At 46.6% G+C, this 21,251-nt stretch overlaps 1 protein-coding gene across 2 annotated transcripts in view; it reads right to left on the bottom strand.

Annotated features, from left to right (window-relative positions):
- Window positions 1-20,121, bottom strand: part of SAMTOR (S-adenosylmethionine sensor upstream of mTORC1) — a 34,640-nt gene extending 14,519 nt beyond the window's left edge. Inside the window, exons 1-2 of one of the 2 annotated variants that reach the window (XM_032954294.2) lie at window positions 19,907-20,121; window positions 11,105-11,246 (exon numbers count right to left, since the gene is read on the bottom strand). In XM_032954294.2, coding sequence (XP_032810185.1) covers window positions 11,105-11,246; window positions 19,907-20,084 — 320 coding nt within the window. In that variant the 5' untranslated portion in view covers window positions 20,085-20,121. Of the gene's footprint in view, window positions 1-11,104; window positions 11,247-12,556; window positions 12,918-19,906 lie in introns of those variants that run through there. The other variant, XM_032954295.2, reaches the window with a different exon arrangement.
- Between the last annotated feature and the right edge of the window lie 1,130 nt (window positions 20,122-21,251).

Raw genomic sequence — 21,251 nt, forward strand, 5'->3', positions numbered from 1 at the left:
TAAATCATCAACATTATTTGAAAATGTTATTATAATCGACATATAACATTTTCAAAGACAGATGGAAATGATCTTAAATGTAATTTGAGGGAGCTGTTACACAGTGGTTAGCAAACTACATTACGAACCCGGCACTTTGGGTTCGATTCCTGTGCACGGCTAACATTAGTGGTGAGCTGTATCTGAACCGGTCCTAGCGGGACCTCCTTAACCCCTAGTGACCAATGTGGTGAAGTACGTTCAAACAACCCACAGAGCCAACGTGGAACGAGGACTTCATGGTGAAATGAAATGACAAAGGTCTGTAAATTATTATTTTAAATTTTATTATAAAAAAAATTAATTCCATATATGCTGTATAGTCAAGCACCGGACATGATAATCAGGTCCCTACCCACACGAAACGTGCATTGAATCGTGCTTGTATTCATGCACGTGATATGCAAACGCAATGTTCATGTTAGACTTGGGATAATGCAGTGAACAAAACTGCACGAACCGAGACGGGGAAAACAACAATAAATTAAGAACGCCAAATATATCCGCATGACCGAATCACCCGGCATGCGCCACCATGTCGTCAGATCTTGGAAGCTCAACGGGGTTGAGCCTGAATAGTGCTGGGATGGACGACTGCAATGCAATAACAGGTTGCTACAGGCTCTTGCGATGCTACGTAGTGTGTTGCAGAGGGCAGTGCAGCAAATATCCATTGGTGACCATTATTTACATGCACCCGTGTATATGCTTCCCACATTTACAAGGGGGCTTATTGTGTACATGTACAGCTAAAATTAGGCCAAAATATAGTGGATAATTGAATTGAATCGCTGCTTCAAATCGTCATCCGTCCATGCAGCTGGTGGGCGAAAAAAGTTAATTGCCGAGAAAACATGGTGAGTATATTCATGCCAAAGTGCGTGTGTAACCCGTGCGTTATGGTAGTTGGGCTTACGCCAAAAAGCAGAAAGGACTGTAAAAAAGCCACGCGAATGAAATCACGATTCCGTTTGCTCATCAGACTCGGGGAGCCCATGACATATCAAGCCGCGACACTGCTGTGCGCCCTTTTGCTCAAAGGGGTGCAGGGGCTGTCAAAATGTCTCCTCGCTGGGGAAGCAAACCACGCAGCCAAACGAAGGCTTTTCAAGAAAAGATTGCAGCAAAACGAATATTGCTTTGATGAAAAGTAGTTTGAGTGAACTCTGGCAGCTCCTTGCATAACGAACTTAGCCTCCCTCTCTCTCCCTCTGTAAGCCGCAAAACAAGCAAACGGTGTAAACAAGATACAATTAGAATTTGTCTAAAGGACATATGAAGCCTCCAGGGCCAATTGTTATTTGCATGGAGTCGGATTCAAGTTTTTTTTTAATTAATCAAGTACGTCTACAGCTACATCCGGATTTTATTCATGGCTAATTATGACTGGCCGTGAAAAAAACAAGAGATGGGGGTTTTTACTGGAAGAAGTTCTCTCTCTTTGTCTTAAGGTAATAATGAGACTACAAGGGGGACCATCCATCCCCTCCAGCTCCAAGACAATGGAACCGAAGTGCATGCCATATCTCCGACGCAGCACTTTTAAAATTCCTGTACACAACTTGGCTATCATGTGCAAGATAATCAATGCATAGTAATCCGTAACTCTGTATGAGAGGTCACGTAACCAGGTGCACATTAAATCTGCCGCATTTTTTGTTATGCATAAAATAGGTTGTCACGTGAAACTACCTGCCTTTCGCAACTTCATTGTGGGATTGGCTGTGAACTTTAAGCCTTGTCCTGTAACATATGAATACGTCTTACACAGCAACAGTACAATTTCTGCTATCCGAGGTCCTAATACCCGCCACTCCTGTTACTCAAGCCACCAATTAATCTGCAGAAACTCCCATTCTCGACGCAAATATTCTTCTCACTATCCGCAATTGTCTGCAGGCAAGTGCAGCCACCCACCAAATTAATCCTATTGTCCATTGCCAACTGTGCCAATGTTAACATTACAGCCCGCTTCATGCTGGCCTTGTGCTGGGTTGGAGTAAGGAAAGGAGGCCTAGGACTTAGGTGCAGATGTAACAGAGTAAATTCTTCAGAAAATATTACGGATCAACATGATCCAGTCAATAGCAGCTCCTCACCCACACACGCACCCCCAGCATCACCGTGGACTGCATGTTCAGAAGTCCTTCACGATTGCTTTGTTGTAACGTTCTTACCCGCCCCTACAGGACATTTGTGATAAAGAGCTTTATAGCTATCGGATTCCTCCAGTATAAATAAATATTCAGATTCTGCTAGTTCACTAACGATGTCGTTTATAATCAAAGCTCCTTTAAACGCACCAATTAAGGATGTAATTTGAAGATGAAACCCCTCTCCGACATGTGAGTGTGCCTTTTAACAACTCCACAGCCGCTGCCGTGCATACAAAATCTCCCTGGGTGGACATTTTCACTTACTGATGGCTGCGCATGTTTGGGCAAGAGCATTTTACTCCTTGAGAAGTGAAGCACTAAATGCACGCTCTTGCTTCAACTTGGTATTCGCCTACCGCACGAGATTGTGTCAATCTACGTGCACATGTGAAAAAAATGCATAATATAATCTTCGTAATCTTTTAACAGCAAGCCATTTAATAATTTACTGAGGTTTTTTTAACACTTTAAAATGTACCCCGGCGATCCGTCTGGAAAAAAAAGTACAAGTGAGTCAATGCGATGAGCACTCCGTGTTCTGCACAACCGCTGAGATGCAATTTTCCCAGATTTTGCTCCATCAAATCGTTTGATCAACGCCAAAAAACACCCCTACCACTCATATTACTGCCAAAAAACCGACTTCGCTACAGCTATTGCCTTGCGTCAACGTTATTTTCCCCCATCGTTATCGCCCGCGCGATGGTGTTTGTTCTAAATAGCATGCGGTGTGTCCACGCCCGTGTATCAAAATTCAACACGCATTTTGGAACTTTCTTTTGCTCGCGACGCTCCTTAAGATATGGAACGACAATGTTTCTGTAGCTCACGAGGTAACAATGGTGACCAAACCGGCTTCCAGCAATCTTCTAAAGCAGCCCGGCAGTTGCTCGCTCACGCCACTGCTGGCGGAAGGGGCTCACCCCCCTCCCCCACCACCAGAGGGAGCTCGAGACAGCCCCTCGTATTTGACCGACTATTACGCTGGCTAGACGTCTTGGAATAGATGGGAATAGCCACACTTTACTCCACCACACGCGACCTGGCAATTGACTTAATGTGGTGTACCCGCTTGGACCCAAAGAGTGACCAACGGAGACGTAAGAAAAAAGTTGCACATAAAAGAGCTAAGAATATGAATTACTGCAGCCACGAAAGCTTTAAATCAAAAAATAAAAGAAGTCATCCAGGCAGCGATGAGAAGGAAATTGGCACTATTTGGACACATATGCAGGATGGACAACAAAAGGAAATATCCACGTAACCAAGGGGAGAACATGCAAACTCCAAATATACAACAGGTGTCAGGGACGGTTTCAAACCCACACGTCCTGTACACCAGGCGAGGTAGTCAACATCTAGCCACCCCCGTTCACCCAGGGTGCGTCCGCAACACAAGCAAGTGCGCTGTGCGGCCACGAGAAAATGCACCCGCCACTGTTTGCTTGACCGTCTGGAGGCCATGTTCGGGTCAGGGCAAGGTCTTGGCAGGGTCTGGGCATGGGCAGCACTGCTACTTTTACAAGTGGGGGGGGGGGTTGCTAAATTATGTCATGACAGAGGGGGTGGTGGGGGTGATTGCCCCGGGTTGAAGGGCTGAAGCTGTAAAGTATGGAAAATTAGGTGGCTCGGAGGTGAGAGCGCTTAGCTGGTACCGCTGAGACCTGGGTTCGAATCCAGGTTGCCGGCTGTGAATAATTGGCCAATTTTCCAGCTTTGAGAATTAAAAAAATATATTTTCCTGTCATGTGATGAACATTTCTCTGGATGGCAAAGTGGGTGGTAAAGCGCTGCCTTCTACTGTGTGAAGCAGGGGACACTTACGGGGATCTCAACGGTTGCTTTGTGAGATTTGCTTCCGTGGGCCATTCTCTAACATGAATGACTGCACTGCTCCGTGAGAGTTCCAAATGGATTCTCCTTTTCATGACATGGGTGCAGATTGCGCAAATTGGGATGCAATTTGAAAATTGGACGCAAAAAAGTGAGAAATTAACTGCATGCCTGTTGCATGGCAAGAGCTGAAAGTAGTCAAGGAGACAGAACACAAAGTGGCTTCGTTCAACACGTAAACGATACTGATTCAACCCTCCCCCACTGCCTCTCTCAGATTCAGTTGCTTACTCAGCCACAGTGTAAAACATGTGTTAATAACAATAGTAATAACAATGGACGCACTTTCTGCTCTTCACATTAAGTCAACTGGATCCCACCTTTGCTGTCCGTGGGGATTTTTGTGCGCGGTGCTCAGGTCTAAAGTTTGTTGGGGCCACCATGATCTGGGAACTGTCAGTGAGCGAATCAGACACGTGGGCAGGTATGGGTGGTACTGAGAAAACCGGCAGCCAATGACACTGTTTGAGAAAATCACCCCACGTGCAGAGGAAGAGGTAAGGGTTCAAGTCTGGTGCTGGTTGTTTTTTTATTGCTCCAACCAAATTCTGCCTAAACTTTCGAGGGTAATTTATTAGCAAAAGTCTACCGCTTTTTCTTTTGCAAGGGACGCGAAGCTGGTGTTAAGCCATCCATCTCGCAACCCCCTTTCCTCGCGCACACACACACGGAAACTAAATGAAAGCTCGCGTAAGAGCATAACGCCTTGAGATACCATTGTACTTGGATGACCTATGCATCCAAAACGGTAGTGGTGTCCTTGTGACCTGCTAGAGCAAGCCCCGCTGAGCAGCTAACATGTTATTTTAACAGCCTAGGCAAGCTAGCAGGTGATATACAAATTAACTCATTAGCAAATAAACAAATTAAGTGAAGGGCAGACAAATGTGGGGGGGAAGGCGGGGGGGTTGGCGAAAAAACAAGCTCGCTATTTCAAAGGAGTCATTATTTTTCACATGGTCTGGTCGCAGCTAAAAAGGTCACCGTGTAAGCCTATTCTCTCCGGCTCGGGGAAAGCTCTAATAGGGCTAAGCTGCCGTGCGCAACCGAGGAGGGTCTTTCCACCCACACATCTGTAAAAAAAGAGACCCCCTAAACTTGATTTCAACTTTCTTATGCAGAAACACATGAAGCTGTGCCAAGACGCCGCTTACTGGGCCTGGCGTGCGCCAATGGACTTTACTGCTAACGAGCTGGGTACGACTTCACACAAAGCCATCATCCTCTCTACGTAGCGAGATATAGGCTGCTGTTGCTGCTGCTGTTTCAGATTAAATCCAAGATAGAGAAACATTCAACTTTGTCAGAAACGCTTAATAGACGCCTACCGACTGCTGAATACAGCGGGGGATGTTGTGATTGGACGGGAACTACACCAGCACTTTGATGATGGTCTAGCATAAAATAAGATGACAATGTAAAAAATAAAAACTTTGACTGGCTTTTGCACAGAACTCAGCGAAAACAGTTGAGATAATTTTAGAATAAATCACAAAGGCAGATTCATGTAAAATATTCCCAGACCTGTGAAAATGTTTAAATAGCATATTCTGTGAATGGTAGTCCTAACAAATTCCATCTAAAATCAAATAGGCAAGTTTTCATGTTGCGCGTGTGTCTGGAGCAGTAGTGCAGCAGTTAGCACAATTCAGTAGGAACCCAGTGACCCGAGTTTGATTGCCACTCACAGCCAACATCAGTGTTGAATATCAAAGAGTACCTGGTGCAGTGAGTAAACATCAGCCCTGTGGAGACAAAGGCAGCTGGGATTGTGGTATTGGCCACACACCCCTTCGTGTGCAGTGCCAACCTTCATAGGTGCTCGATAACGGCACTTGCGCCAATAGCCTCATAAAGGCTATATGGAGGATTTTGTCTTTGTACAAACGCAGTGTAAATGAATTGTAAAATGGGGGGGAAGTGAGTCCTATTTGTTAAGTTTTAACCACCATGCACTGCTATTTACCAATTAAAACATCAAGGAGTATGCATACTGTACAAAAAAATACCCAGCAAATATATTTGATGCAACGTAACTTTTTAAAAGCAAAGATCACTTGATCAGAACGACAGAAATAATATATGAACCACAGGATAATTTTCTTGCCAGTGCAACATGCTTTTTAACACCAATTTTAAAACAGCCAGAAGAGCTTCTCCCAAGCCAATTATACTGTTAACGAGCTTGCTCCAGGAGCTAATTAGAGTCCATTAGTAAGCTCACAGTGATTAATAACGCTGACAATTCCTTTGACCAAGGCGCGCTATTAATATACCGCCACATTTTTCCATTAAAAGGCACGGGCACAGAATGTGAATGCCAGCTCAATGTGAACGCCAGGTTTGCCAATGGTGGACTGAGTCGAGAGGAACCACTCGTATCCTGAATACGATACAAAATAAAAACAGGCTTTAGAAATTCGATATTCTTATTTACGCGGGCGGCGGCTCGCTCGAGAGATTTGTTTTTGCGTTTTGCGAGCGGGAGTTAATTTATCGGCAGCTACATAAATATAGTTGTAACTTTTATTTTTACCTGTGACAGGCGGTGGTTGTCCTTTTCGCTAGGTATTTGACACTCGCTTTACAGCAGAAAAGATATGCAATGGCGATTACAGGCGTTAATCACTGGACTGAAAGGGCAAATCTTTGACGAACTGTGCCCGACTCCTTGCACACGTACACTCACAGCGAGCCCGTAGCACCATCCACCCTTCAGCATCAACCCCGAGAGCACCCCTGCTGGCAAGCCCCCGAGTGAGCTATCTTCCTACCCTCATAAGTCTCAACACGTAATGGTCAATGTGATTCTCTAGCTCGGAGACCACGGTAGGCAGGGGTCAAACCAAGGATATGCCCATAGTGCCGCGGTTGGCGTTTCCATATCATGCAACCACATTTAGCGTCTTTTAAAGGTACACTGTCAAGACATGAAATAATGGTTGTGTTTAAGCATTACAACGATGGTTTAATGTGCATTCCTGTTTAATTCTTAAGCACAAGCACTCACCTCATTGTTATTAAAATCGTAAAACTACAGTAATTCCAGGAACACGAGGATCACTAAGCTGTGCTTATGGTATTTACTACTTTCTAAAATTATACAACCCCCCCCCCCCCCATCGTTGTGCACATGGATAAGAAATTACCCCCATTAAAATTTTTAATTGAAATCAAAACGGTGTACCATTCACAAAAATTAGGTGCAATTAATTTTGGGAGACGGTAGGGAGGAGGTTAATTGGAGTTAAGTTGCTGCTGAAAGGATGACGACGATGATGGCGACTGACATTCAGAATAATAATTCCAATCGCAACGCTAACGATCTTCAAGAGATGTGTGGCGCATCACTGAGAACTTTTCACGTCACTCAACCTCTCAATTCGCCAATCATGTGTGCCGCTTGGAAAATTTTAAAACGGCTCAACAAAAAAAAGCTAACTTTTCTCAATCATTAACACGCCTGGCGATGCATCGCTGAAAGTGTCTTGCCCCCGCCAGTCAAAAGGGACGAACCCGCCTCTTTTTGAACACAGTGGTTATGACAACAGCGACTCAGTGAAACAGGACGACCAAAAACGGTAAACAACTAATGTTTATCAATTTCAAGGCTCCTCATAATAAACAACAAAATTACATTAAAAAAAACACATAATAGAAATGGGGCCAATTTTCCCAAAAAGGAACAGTGTGGAAAAATAAAATCTTCAGATATATTTGGGAACATTCTGCCTAAATGGAGAGCTATTAAACTCCCCGTCTAATAATACCAATGTTATTATACTCGGTGTGCTATGAACCCGGCGACCTGAATTGGATTCCTGACCAAGGCTAAAATTAGTGGCGAATGATATACAATTCATTCCTGCCCTCCAACTGACCCTTTCACCAACCTGCACTGCCCAGCATGTTAAGGTATGGCCAGTCAAGCCTTCGTGAATGACTGTGTGAAGAGGCCTTCATCCTGCAAGGGATTGGCAAATGGTTAACTAAACTAACTAAACTTACAGTACAAAATAACAAAGACAAACTTGTTTTTGCAATAAAGCAATATATGCCAGTCATCTGTGAGTTACGCAAGTGTTCGTGAGCACGTACGAAGGCATTTGAAGGGGTAGTTTTGCGAATACCATGCCTTTGCCTCCCTAGTGCTCATCTTTAAACACGGCACCAAACGCTCATGTGAATGTCGAGTACACATTGCCAGCGCCCAGATTACGTGTGCCACTGGTGTCTTTCACGGCCAGGGATCATGTTGGCAAGAGACCTTTGCTCAGTGCGCTAACCACTCTGCCACCGCTCCCCGTAATCATGCACGTTTGAAATGTATGGCTTCACCCATCCACAACATTTGATGAAGTGTCACGATTCAGGGATAGGACACAGCTAAAGAATCTATAAATGTGTGCCTTGTTTAAACTTTCTCGTTTGTATCTGTTTTTCCCAGCTATGTCTTGATGGCATTATCCTAAACATAAAATTTTCTTGTAATTTGCATAATTGTACAATATCATATGCTCACACACACAATCGCATGTGCTTACTGAAGCACAAGAGCTTAAGACTCGATTTAAAAATCGATTCCTACTCCCACGATACATTCATTGCATCTTGCCAGCTAGAATCAATTACTGCTAATTAAGGTTGCACGCTAATGTTACATTTAGACTGATGAAGTGAACAAAACTGTACACACGCTAAAGAAAAAAATAAACAATGCAGCAAAAACAAGACGAAAGAGAATTGATTCTTCAATGGAATTGCCACTCCCAAATCGTTCAAATTCATCCCTAGATACGAATGGAGCAAACAGACACATTCACAGCCCTTTCTCAATCCGCCGCTGGATGAAGGCCTCCCCCACACCATGTCAGTCACGGGGGTTGTTTTACTATACATCGCCACTGCTGGACAGAGGGGGTTGGTGAGGGGGGGATAACCAGAACCAATCAAGATATTAATCGCCGCTCATGCTATCCATTATTGGGACTCAAAAACATGGGTCGCTGGGTTCGTAGCAAAGTGTGCCAACAACCGCGCCAAGACTCCATCGCAAACCGTAACACATAAGAATGTATGTGCATACGGGCATATGTGTGTGTTTAAATGCGAGCTAAAATACAAGTCGGGACAGTGGAGAGCACAATCATCTTTGTCAGTTGGCCATAACACCGGGGGGGGGGGGTTGGTCTATCTCATGACCTTCCGCGAGAGAGCCTGTGACACTTCATGTCACACCTGAGGACAATTATAATTACATTTGCAGCAGCACTATCAGCTGAAATTACAATTACATTTTAATTGCCATTCATTACGCATTACACAATTACAAATGAAGTTGACCCCGGCTCTGCTTCACGTGGCCCCAAAGCACACCTAGCCTAGCACAAAGCGCTGTGGATACATCACCAAACATTTAGTGGCGAGCGGCAAGGCAGCACAGTGGCAACGCTTGCGCCTCGCAGCATGATGGGCCACAGGCTCGCTTCCTAACACCTTTCTGTGCGGAGTTTATATATTGTCTGCTTGTTCTGCATGGGTTTCCCCTGGCTGCTCTGCTTTTTGTCCCAAAGCACCTGATAGGACCACAGTGATGTTATCACCTTTACTCGATTTAAGACCGAAACAAGAAGACTGCTTCACAATTCTGGCCAACTGCCTGATAAAGCCGATTGTAATCACCAGCGAAACGTCGTTCTCAAATTGTAAATTTTGCGAGTTGACTCTCCAACACACTAGTGTGCTGTAGTAGTAGTAACGAATTGGCACGTTTTGTTTACGTGACAAACCCCTTACTAGTTGCCTGTGGCGGGTGGGTTGGTGGCGGGTTAACGACACATTTATATCCACGTGATCTAACCCAAAAACAAACACTGTCATGGAACAAAAATGCAATGCAACTGGTGTTAGGCAAACAATTCAATGCTGAAAAACTTATCTGCAAATTACTCAAATAATATAAACGCCCAGCTTTATCTGTGATATGTTGAACGCTGCACTTCCCATCGTTTTCATGCAGGGGGCGTTGCAAACCTACGCGCTCCGTGCATGGATGACGGAGGCGCACGGACAGACGTTCGATTACGTTGGAATCGATCTGCAGACGGCGGTCTTCTCGCACGGCCAGCAGCTCTCTACGTCGCCTTATCTCGATCCCGCAATCCCAAACAGGTGAAAGTCCGCATCGAACCGAACCCCCAGCAAGGACATCTACTTAACGACGAGAGAAAATTCACACGAAATGTCGTTTTCAATGAAGTCTTCCAGATGTAAAATGTTTTTTTATATATAAACTTTCTCTATCTGTCTATGATGAATATGATGAACGCTTGAGAGAGACAGAGAGAACGAAGCGATTCGGTGTTGATTCCCAGAATCAACTTGGTCCCCACCGACACGACTTTGCCATTTGTTTTGCGACAACGACAATTTCCCATTCTCCCCGAATATGTTATCACAATCAACAAGTCGCAGGGATAGACGTTCCATTACGTTGGTAAGCGCCCCCCCAATATAGAATTAGACATAGCAACATTACCCACCCCTGCAAACCCCCCCCACCGAGTGCAGATACCTGGCAGGACCCACGTGGGTAACCACGCATAATATTAAATACAAATAAACAATAAGCTGCAGACCGTGGCTGTTGTAGCAGTTGTTTAAACTTTTAAACTATTTTTTATTTTACCTGATCAAGCCCACTGGGCTAGATAACTCTTTTTCAGAAGCGATCTGGCTATCACAAATGATAGGTCAATGAAGTGGCTTATCGCGTGGAAATTTATAGCAGCCAAATACTCTGAACGAACAATTATTCCAAATGTGGGGGGAAAAGCCGGAGGACCCGGAGAGAGAAAAAAAAAACCCACACGACCACAGGGAGAGAGACACCGAAAACTCCAAATACACAGACACTGGGGTCGGGATCGAACCCACGACCTCCCGTAGACTGGGCGAGGTGGTTAACATCCCGCCGAGAACGGCGCCCCCTTGTCGTCGCGTGCGCACCAGCTGACCTGCGGCACCAGTCGATGCGGTTCTCCCCCTCACGGCGCTGGCTCCAGTGCTCCCTGGCCAGGCTGCGCATGGCGCTGGCGTACTCGCTGAGCGTCTCGCCATCTGCGCAGTGCTCGCGCCACACCCGCCCAAAGTCCCCCACTGCCGGGAAATGTGGGAGAGAAAGGAACGCAAAAAAGTAAAACAACAGAGAAGTGCATGTACGCGTGTATGCTGAACCGCTTTCGCACGGCACGTAGCCAATCGCGCTAATCGGAGGTGCGGTGGCGGGGGGTGGACAAACAACTGCAGGTTTAGCTCTGGAGACAAAATTGTGTTTTCAAACGCATTTTAGGGCGAGCATGGCATTGCCATCGGAGGGAGATCACTGTTGTTCCGTCGGCGTTGATGTCAACTACACAGGTGAACCAGGTAAATGTTTATTAGGCCGAGTCAACCTAAACGTGGCACAGATCAAGTGCAGATTATAACCTGTTACTGATGTTGTGCATCAGTGCCAGCGGTAATGTAGCGGCTAGCGCGGTGCACTGCGAACCCCGTTACCCAAGTTCGATTCCGACTCACGGCCAACAGCAGTGACAATGATAAGAACCAGTCCTGGGCATCCCCTAGGTCGACTCAGCCTCAAATGAGTAACTGGTGTATAGTGTGTGAACAGCGTCACTCGGGAGACAAAGGTAGCCAGGCGTGGTGCTGGCCACCCACCCCCTCGTGTGCCGTGCTGGCCTTCATAGGTGCTCGCTGACAGCACTTGCTCGAAAAGTCTGTTAAGGCTATACGGGGGACCTTTGCTTTGTATCAGTGGAAGCTGTTTTGTCATCATTCCATAACACGTAAAACTACAAATACACACAGATACATTGGCACAAAGGAGCAATAATGACAAAAACGTTTTAAAAACAGCGAGTCTGCTGAAGGTCAGATTCCAAAACCCTTTCATGGAGGTGAGACAGTGAAAGAAAATCTCTCCTCGAAACATGAATTCAAATATTATTCAAACTTTCGTTTAAAATAAATAAATGTTTCAGTGGTTGTGTTGCCTTTCATGTGGATATATGTGCATGCAGGGTCTGCATTTTACAACCTGAAATGTTGATATGCCTTAATGACAAAAAGTCCTTCAGGTAACATTACAAAACAGGTAAAAATAACATGTGCATATATGTTCAGTTCATTTGTTTTACTCTGAAAAGCCTCTTTCATCATTTCATAATTTATGTAGCAATAAAATTACCCGAGCCTGCTGCCGCTACTCACACGACCACATATGATAGCAAAATGTTTTTTTGTTGTTGTTGTAAAACACAGACGTACTAAGAAACCTGTCTTGTCCAAACCTGTCGACAAAATGAGCACGCATGCACGGGGCAGCCTTAGCACAGTGCCAAACCCACCCCCCCCCTCCACCACCGCTTCCCATCGCCGGCGGCCGTTATCACTCAGAGCCTTACCTGGCGGAGTCAGAGACCTGCACCGCAGCACCAGCTCGCTCGAGTCGGGCAAATTAAAGTGGTCCCGAGCAGCGCCGGCGGGCAGTGGTTGGCTCGCCTCTGTGCCCTCCACGGAGGCCCACTGCATCGTCGGGCCACCGCGGTCGCACATGTAACCCTCCGTGGCGCACCGCGCAAAAGCCGCCTGCTTCACCGGCTAAGGCCGTTGGCACTGGCCCGCCACCGCGGGGTGATCGGGGCGAGCTATCTCGTTGCGCCGCAACACCTGCCTGCACCCAATCACCGAGCGAGGTTGTGGCTTCAGCAGTGTGAAAAAACACACAAGCGTCGACCCCAACGTGGATAGAAAAGTTTTGGGGCGAACGTGCACGCCTTCACCACCACCCCCCCCCCCCCCCACTGCTTTCGCAGGCGAACAGTGCGGCCATTTAGTGAGAATGATACCGAGGGTTGTGCAAGCAAAGCAGTCTGCAGTAATCAGAGCGGGAGTCATGTGAGGGGCATGAGATTAGCCCAGGAGCAAAAGATTCCAAATCAACAACTAAAAAACCAAGTGAGCTAATCACAAAGTTCAACATTTAAGAGCTGAGGAAGGCCATTGCTACAGAGTGTTCATCTCCTTAAATAGGTAGTCTTCCTTAATGCCCTATTTGCGCAAAAAACATGGCAAAATGCTATTCAGCAAAAAATAATTCGTTGTTTGCACAAAACTTAAAGCGCAACTTATTTTCAGACCTTTGTCTGGTGACAAAACAGCCATTTTCCCGATGCTGTTAGACTTGTGTGGTCCATTATGCAGAATTAAAATTACAGACACGATCAAAGGATAGCACATGATGTACAGACAATTTGTGCCACATAAATTGAGTATCCATTTAAATTAATAAAGTTATCAGCTGATGGAAAACACCAAGGCGTGGTGCATCTCAGTGCAAAGTTGGAATATTTAGTTAGAGACGTAATTTTTGTGTATGAATTGCCTTATTTTGTAGCAATTAAAGGATACGTGGTTATTTTGAAATACTTTACCTATTAAATTACTGCACCACTAAGTGAAAATATAATTTACAATTGCAGTAAACAAGATTTACCCTTACGTCTACATATTGGCGAGCATTTAAACAAATCAGCAAGCAAGCCATCAAGGACAAAAAACACCTTCTTAAGTAGTCAATCCTGTAGGGTTAAATATATATAATTATGCGGCTCCTATGGGATATTTAAATGGCTTATGCTGCCATTGAAAATGCAAAAGAATCATCTACTATTAAAAGAGAATGGACAAACGGGCTTTGTTTAAAGTGTATTTGTGATAGTTCGCTCCCATTACAAAGGATAATGCCTTTGCGTGCCCATTATCACCGCCTATCCTTTCGACTCCCCTGCCATCTCAAGGGCTGCATTGGAGAACAACAAGCCAGTCTCTTCAACCGCCCCTACTGTGTTTAGTTTCTGCCTCGGCAACTCTATACACGAGCCACCGTTATGATCTCCAACGCATCAACAACAACCGCACAGTTACACCGGTTGTGTATATGTGCGACACGGCACACTACCCATTTCTGAGCATTCTGACATCCTCAAACAACACAAGCTGCTGGTTACCGCACTGCTTCCCTTTTATATGCTTGGTTAACTAGTCTTCCCACTAGATCCTATTTTGAAATTGTCGGTAGATATAGACACCAGTCTTCAGCTATGCCTGTGAAAGTCCCAACGTAGAAGATCCCTGGGTTTGATCTCCCACGAAGCTCATGGTCCACCCTAAACCGCATCCGCACAAACCATGGCAGATGCGGATACCTGATGCACAAATGGAAAATTTAAAATTCTGTGGTCATCCAGAACAGACCGTACAATATATAACGACGCAATTCACGATCCGCAAATACAAAGGAGACATCGCAGCGATCCACTCTGCTGCTCCTGACGCGGTTGTCTGGCTTGACCACCGTGTGTGAAATTGTCGTTGTTGTTATGCATCTAAAATAGCCATGCGAAAGAACGAAAAAGCTCTGCCTGTATACTATACATTATAGATGTTTTTTGGTAACCAGAGTTCAATTACCAGCCACTGCTAACCTGTAATAAGTGCCTTCTAACTGGTCTCAACCACCCGTTCCCCCAACATGCGCTAATCAGCGCAGTCAAGTATGGTCATACAACCCCCATGAGCAACATGGTTAAAGAATGCTTGCATTCAGCAGTACATTGACATAAGCGCTGTAAATCATTATTTATTATAGGTGTTTACTTCCCCGCTGTTTTGAGAAACAGTGCCTCAGCCCTTGTGCAACAACATGCAATAAACAGCTTAAGGTATTAAAATGAAAATTATTAATGAAAACATCATCACCGTGGGCCAATTGACACCAAAACAGGGCGGAGCGCTGCTGCCCGCTTACGTGCAGTTCGGCACCCAAGGCAAATTTGGCGACAGGGTAACATAATCGGCAGCATGACGGCTGAAATGTCGCTTTGGCCAAGGCCAGTGGTAGCGTGGTTAGCGCTTGGCAGCACAATCCTCAAACAGAGCGGTGGGCTGTGCTTGAGTGCTTCGCGGCTCGTGCGAAACCGCTGCCGTGAGCAAAATAAGGGTCGGGCAAAACACGAGCCTCCTGCTGCCAAAAAATAAGTCAGCTTTGTTCGCAGCCTCCTCTGAACTGCTCAAATCTCTGGCACTGCCTTCATCAGTGGCGTTTTCATTCGCGACGCATGACTGGCGAGCTGATAAGCCGTATGAAGCGAATACAACCCATAAGGGTGGTTCAATATAATATAATGATGTAATTTACAGCCCTTTCTGTAAATTCACTGCTAGACGAAGTCCTCCCCACGTCGAGTCGGCCACGGGAGTTGTTTGAACACGCTTTACAATGCTGATCAATGCTAGTTGAAGGAGAAGGAGGCGGCGGGGGGGGGGGGGGCAAAGACCAGTTCAAATATCATTCGCCACTGATGTTAGCCGTGGCTAGCATTTCAACTCGGAACTTGGGTAGCCGGGTTCGTAATGGAGTGCGCTAACTACTGCGCCACATCGCTTTAACATTCCGACACAATTTTTACTTGGGTATCTAAATGTATCTACTGGATCCGCAGTGAAACTCCTCTTATCCGAGATCAGATTGTCTGCTTGGCTATTTAGTCGTGCCCACCCTCTACAAGGGATTTCTTCATGTTGTACACATTTTTCATGGATAAGACAATTGACTTGGAAATGGCGACCAATTAATGCTGTTATCCGCATTTATGCAAGAGTCATTTCAAGTGGTCTCTCGCAAATTCTAAACTTATCCCATTATCCGCATCTTTCTGCAGATAACAGGAGTGACCGAAAAGTGGTAAATTAATCCTATTAGCCATGTTTATCTGTGGATAACTGCACAAACCCCCATAATTTCCACAGGTTAACCCACATAATAGGATTCACCAAGAGTGTTCTCTCAATCACCACCATGAGGAATTCACTGCATTACAAATCAAACATTGTATGCCGATTCCTAAAAAAAAACTGCCAACAATGCTAAGTATGTAATATATATATCCAGGAAGGCCTCACTGAATATCAACATTTCAGCAGGGTCCTGCATTGGGATTCATATTCTTGGGATGTTGGCCAATTCCACATGGGAGTACAACACCATCGCATCCAGTGAAAACCTATACATATCAGGGGATAACTCAAAAGTCTATACAGATGGATTCACATACCCACTGGCTACACGGAGAGTATGATAAAACTGCGTGATCCACAAACTCCTGCATATGTAGAATTGCATTACAACGGTGTGAGTCACCCACAAAGCCTGGCTCAAAAACACGGATACAAATGTTTCGTTGCAATTCGCTGTGTCTCAGGAGTGATGCGCAATGCCGATATCACAGGTTACCCAAACCGTTGTCCGCCAAACAAGCAGAAAACAACAAAATAATGCTGCTCAATATGATGCAATCACACCGAAAGTGTGCCAACATTTCCAGAAATGTCAAGAGATGCGTCACCTAAGGAATTATGTTTAGCTTTCTGTCGCAACGCTGAACAGTAAGTTGAAACAAACAAAAATGCTTTTTTGCAATTAGTTTGATCAAATAACCTCAATAATCGTTGTTTAAATGCTTGGTACTTAAGTGTCAGTTCCCTCTTCAAGAAATTTGGCTTCTTGGAATATACACTAATACTGCATATACAGACTAATACTGCATACATGTGACACTTTATTCAACTAGATGCAAACTCATTTGGACAGCTTTGTCACTTGGGAAGATTGTGACTATGTCACCAGCAATGTGCTTGATCTCATTCGATCTTGGAAGCTAAGCGTGTTTGTTCCTGAGCAGTACTTGAATGGGCGACCACAATGAATACCCGGTGTTATAGACTGTGGAGCTACGTGGCATGAATTATCAGCACAAGGAAATACAGCAAAAAATTCCTTGTACTGTGCTACTATGCTCCTGGCAATTACAAACCCACACTGAACAGCTTGGTGAAGTGAGGTCAAATAACTGTCACGACCAACATGGCGTGGCAAGGGGCCCTCATTCATCACTGGCCTGACAAAGTACGGCAAATATTGGCCCTTCACATAGCACGCTGTAAAAAAATATATATTGTGCACACAATGTGCACACAATGGATGCAATATTCTGGGATTCAATTTGGAGAGACTAATTGTCTACTAGGACAACCCTTTCATCAATCCACTGCTGGACGAAGGTCTCCCCATGCCCTGCAGGTCACCGGTGCTACGAGACCGTACTTTGTTACGCCGGTCGGGATGGGTTGACGACCTAAGATGGAATGCACATTATACATTTTAATTATTATTATATAGAGGCAGAAGTACAACAGAAAGATGCATGTCATGGCACTGCCCCTGCCAAGTGTTTTGGACACGTAGAATAATCGATATAAACATAGCGTAACATTCAATACAATCGTACATCATCCCGTACAATGTACTCACAATTCGGCATACAGTGAGGGAAAAAAGTATTTGATCCCCTGCTGATTTTGTACGTTTGCCCACTGACAAAGAAATGATCAGTTTATAATTTTAATGGTAGGTTTATTTGAAGTGAGAGACAGAATAACAACAAAATCCAGAAAAACGCATGTCAAAAATGTTATAAATTGATTTGCATTTTAATGAGGGAAATAAGTATTTGACCCCCTCTCAATCAGAAATATTTCTGGCTCCAGGTGTCTTTTATACAGGTAACGAGCTGAGATTAGGAGCACACTCTTAAAGGGAGTGCTCCTAATCTCAGCTTGTTACCCGTATAAAAGACACCTGTCCACAGAAGCAATCAATCAATCAGATTCCAAACTCTCCACCATGGCCAAGACCAAAGAGCTCTCAAAGGATGTCAGGGACAAGATTGTAGAACTACACAAGGCTGGAATGGGCTACAAGACCATTGCCAAGCAGCTTGGTGAGAAGGTGACAACAGTTGGTGCGATTATTCGCAAATGGAAGAAACACAAAAGAATTGTCAATCTCCCTCGGCCTGGGACTCCATGCAAAATCTCACCTCGTGGAGTTGCAATGATCATGAGAGCGGTGAGGAATCTGCCCAGAACTACACGGGAGGATCTTGTCAATGATCTCAAGGCAGCTGGGACCATAGTCACCAAGAAAACAATTGGTAACACACTACGCCGTGAAGGACTGAAATCCTGCAGCGCCCGCAAGGTCCCCCTGCTCAAGAAAGCACATATACATGCCCGTCTGAAGTTTTCCAATGAACATCTGAATGATTCAGAGGACAACTGGGTGAAAGTGTTGTGGTCAGGTGAGACCAAAATGGAGCTCTTTGGCATCAACTCAACTCGCCGTGTTTGCAGGAGGAGGAGGAATGCTGCCTATGACCCCAAGAACACCATCCCCACCGTCAAACATGGAGGTGGAAACATTATGCTTTGAGGGTGTTTTTCTGCTAAGCGGACAGGACAACTTCACCGCATCAAAGGGACGATGGACGGGGCCATGTACCGTCAAATCTTGGGCGAGAACCTCCTTCCCTCAGCCAGGGGAATTGAAAATGGGTGTGAAAACCAACGGCAAGAAACATTTGAAAGAAGTGGCGGTTTGTATTAATTTATTTACTTTTAAACGTTAGCACCACGGTTAGCGATTTGACAGTTTGTTTAGATGGACGAGTCCATCTGTGTTCGGAAAAGAGGAGGGGGCAGACGAAAACATTAATGTATGCTGTCTGAAAGCCACCGTAAGCGTGAACAATCAATTAAGACCTGAAATGGTTTATCAAATCCTTCCAATGATTGCTAAGCCAGAATCCATCTTCTCGGTTGAAATTGTCTCTCTGTGCTTGTATATGTGGATAGCCTCATGAACGAATCTCTCATGGTAGCCAGAGGGCTTGTACTGTGTACTGTATTACAAGTGTCCCGTACCTGCATGCCTATATGCTCCTCGTATTCTCTGATCCACATTAACCAGCGCGGTGAAGTATGGTCAATCAACTCCCAATGACGCACACTCGTGAAGCTCTCACCCAGCAGTGGACTGACCAAAGCGATGTACATGTATACAGTAAGTACAGTACCTGCAGGGCAGTACAGAAAATGCGGTAACTACACAATGCTGCATGGTGTTAAAATGTGTCGGACATAAACGATTAAATATATTTTGGAATTTATATCGTACGGGGGGGGGGGTGGGGGTGGTTCATGGTTCACGTGACTTTTGTGACCCATTTAATTCTCGAAAGTTTAATATTGTATACCAATTAATTGGGGGGGGGGGGACACAAGACATATGGACCACCCTGTACATTGACAGCTTACATGCTTTTGTCTGTGAGTAAATGTGAAAATGTGCCTTTGTTCAAGTGCCGTGGTGTACACATGCAACGGCATTTTGTCCATTCACTAAGGGAAGGCCTCTCATGCGACGATGTGCGTCATTTGACCATACTTCACCATTCTGGTCAATGCTGTTTGGTGAAGATCGGGATTGTATTTTAGGGGAGCTTGGATCTCGCAAGTTATTACTCTCCGCTGCAAGTGCTGTGCGTGCAGGCAGCGACGCAGTATACATGAAGGAACAGTTAACATTGAATACAGTACAGGTCTTCGTAAACAAGATAACTACGTCGTGTTCACCATTACACACGCGCACACCGCACGCGTTCCACGCAGCAACACGCGCAAACACTGCGATGCTTTATTTCACCACGCTGGAGCCCACAATGGGGAAGGCCGTCTCAGCCAGCAGTCGATAGAGCCCGACGCCGACAAAAACACAATGAAGACCCTCGCACTCATCCGCGCTACCAAATCGAAACGCGCCGCCACCTCCCGTGCCGCTGCCGCCCCCAGCTCACCTTCCTTGAGCTTCTTCCTCAGGCGTCTGTGCACGCCCTTGACGAGTCCCGACAGCTTGTCCTGCTCCGCCTTGCCCGCGTCCCGCTCGGGCTCGCCGCCGCCGCCCCGCCGCCGAGGAGCGCCGTGGCGAGGCGACGACGCGGCGATGTCGAGCGGCAGAGACGCCGCGGACGCCATGTCGGAGCCGACTCTGGAATTCCCACAGCGGACGCGCTCCCCAACACCCCGCCCCCCAACCCCCCTTACCCCGCCCCTCAACCCCCCTTACCCCGCCCCTCAACCCCCCTTACCCCGCCCCCCAACCCCCCTTACCCCGCCCCCCAACCCCCCTTACCCCGCCCCTCAACCCCCCTTACCCCGCCCCTCAACCCCCCTTACCCCGCCCCTCAACCCCCCTTACCCCGCCCCCCAACCCCCCTTACCCCGCCCCCCAACCCCCCTTACGCCGCCCCTCAACCCCCCTTACCCCGCCCCCCAACCCCCTTACCCCGCCCCTCAACCCCCCTTACCCCGCCCCCCAAGCCCCCTCCAGCCACCCACCACAAAGACAAAGATCCCCGTGTAGCCTTAGGTAGCCTGTTAGGGCAAGTGCTGTTCGCGAGTCGAACTGTTACCGACGAAGGCCGGCACGGCTCACGAGGGGGTGGGGTGGTCAGCAAACCACGCGCGACCGCCTTTGTCTCCCCAATGGCGATGGGGTTTTTTACACCGCACCCAGGCAACTCATTTGAGGCCGAGTCGACCTAGGGGAGGCGGCAGTAGCGGTTCGGTTAAGTCGTCACCGGCGTTGGCCGTGAGCGGGAATCGAACTCGGGTGGCCTGGTTCGTCGTACAACGCGCTAACCGTGTACCCGTGTAGCCTTAACAGACTGTTGGGGCAAGTGCTGTTAGCGAGCACCTATGAAGGTACACGAGATGGTGGTGGGGTGGCCAGCACCACGCCCGGCCACCTTTGTCTCCCCTAGTGGCGATGTGTTGTTTGTTTAACACGCATCGCACTCGGTACTCATTTGAGGCCGAGTCGACCTAGGCGGAGGCCCAGGACCGGTTCAAGATAATCGGCACCGGTGTTGGCCGTGAACGGAAATCCATCTTCGTGGATCGCCTCCAGTGTTCTTTGTACACCGTGCTAATCGCTGCACCACCGCTCCCCACCCCCGCCACCGCCCCCTACAACAACACACACACACGGGGCTCGACCAATCACAATCATCCTAACGTCGCGAGTGGGGCGGGGGGGGGTGTGATTGTGCGTCGCTCGACGAGAGCGACGCGCTGATTGGCCGCGAGCCGCCTTCGCCCGCGTGGCGCTCCGCGTTGTTGCGAGGCGGCGATCGGCGGCGG

Source organism: Petromyzon marinus, chromosome 14, assembly GCF_048934315.1.
Source record: "Petromyzon marinus isolate PM22_M1 ecotype Great Lakes invasive population chromosome 14, UKy_Petmar_22M1.pri1.0, whole genome shotgun sequence".
NCBI classification, from domain to species: Eukaryota; Metazoa; Chordata; class Hyperoartia; order Petromyzontiformes; family Petromyzontidae; genus Petromyzon; species Petromyzon marinus.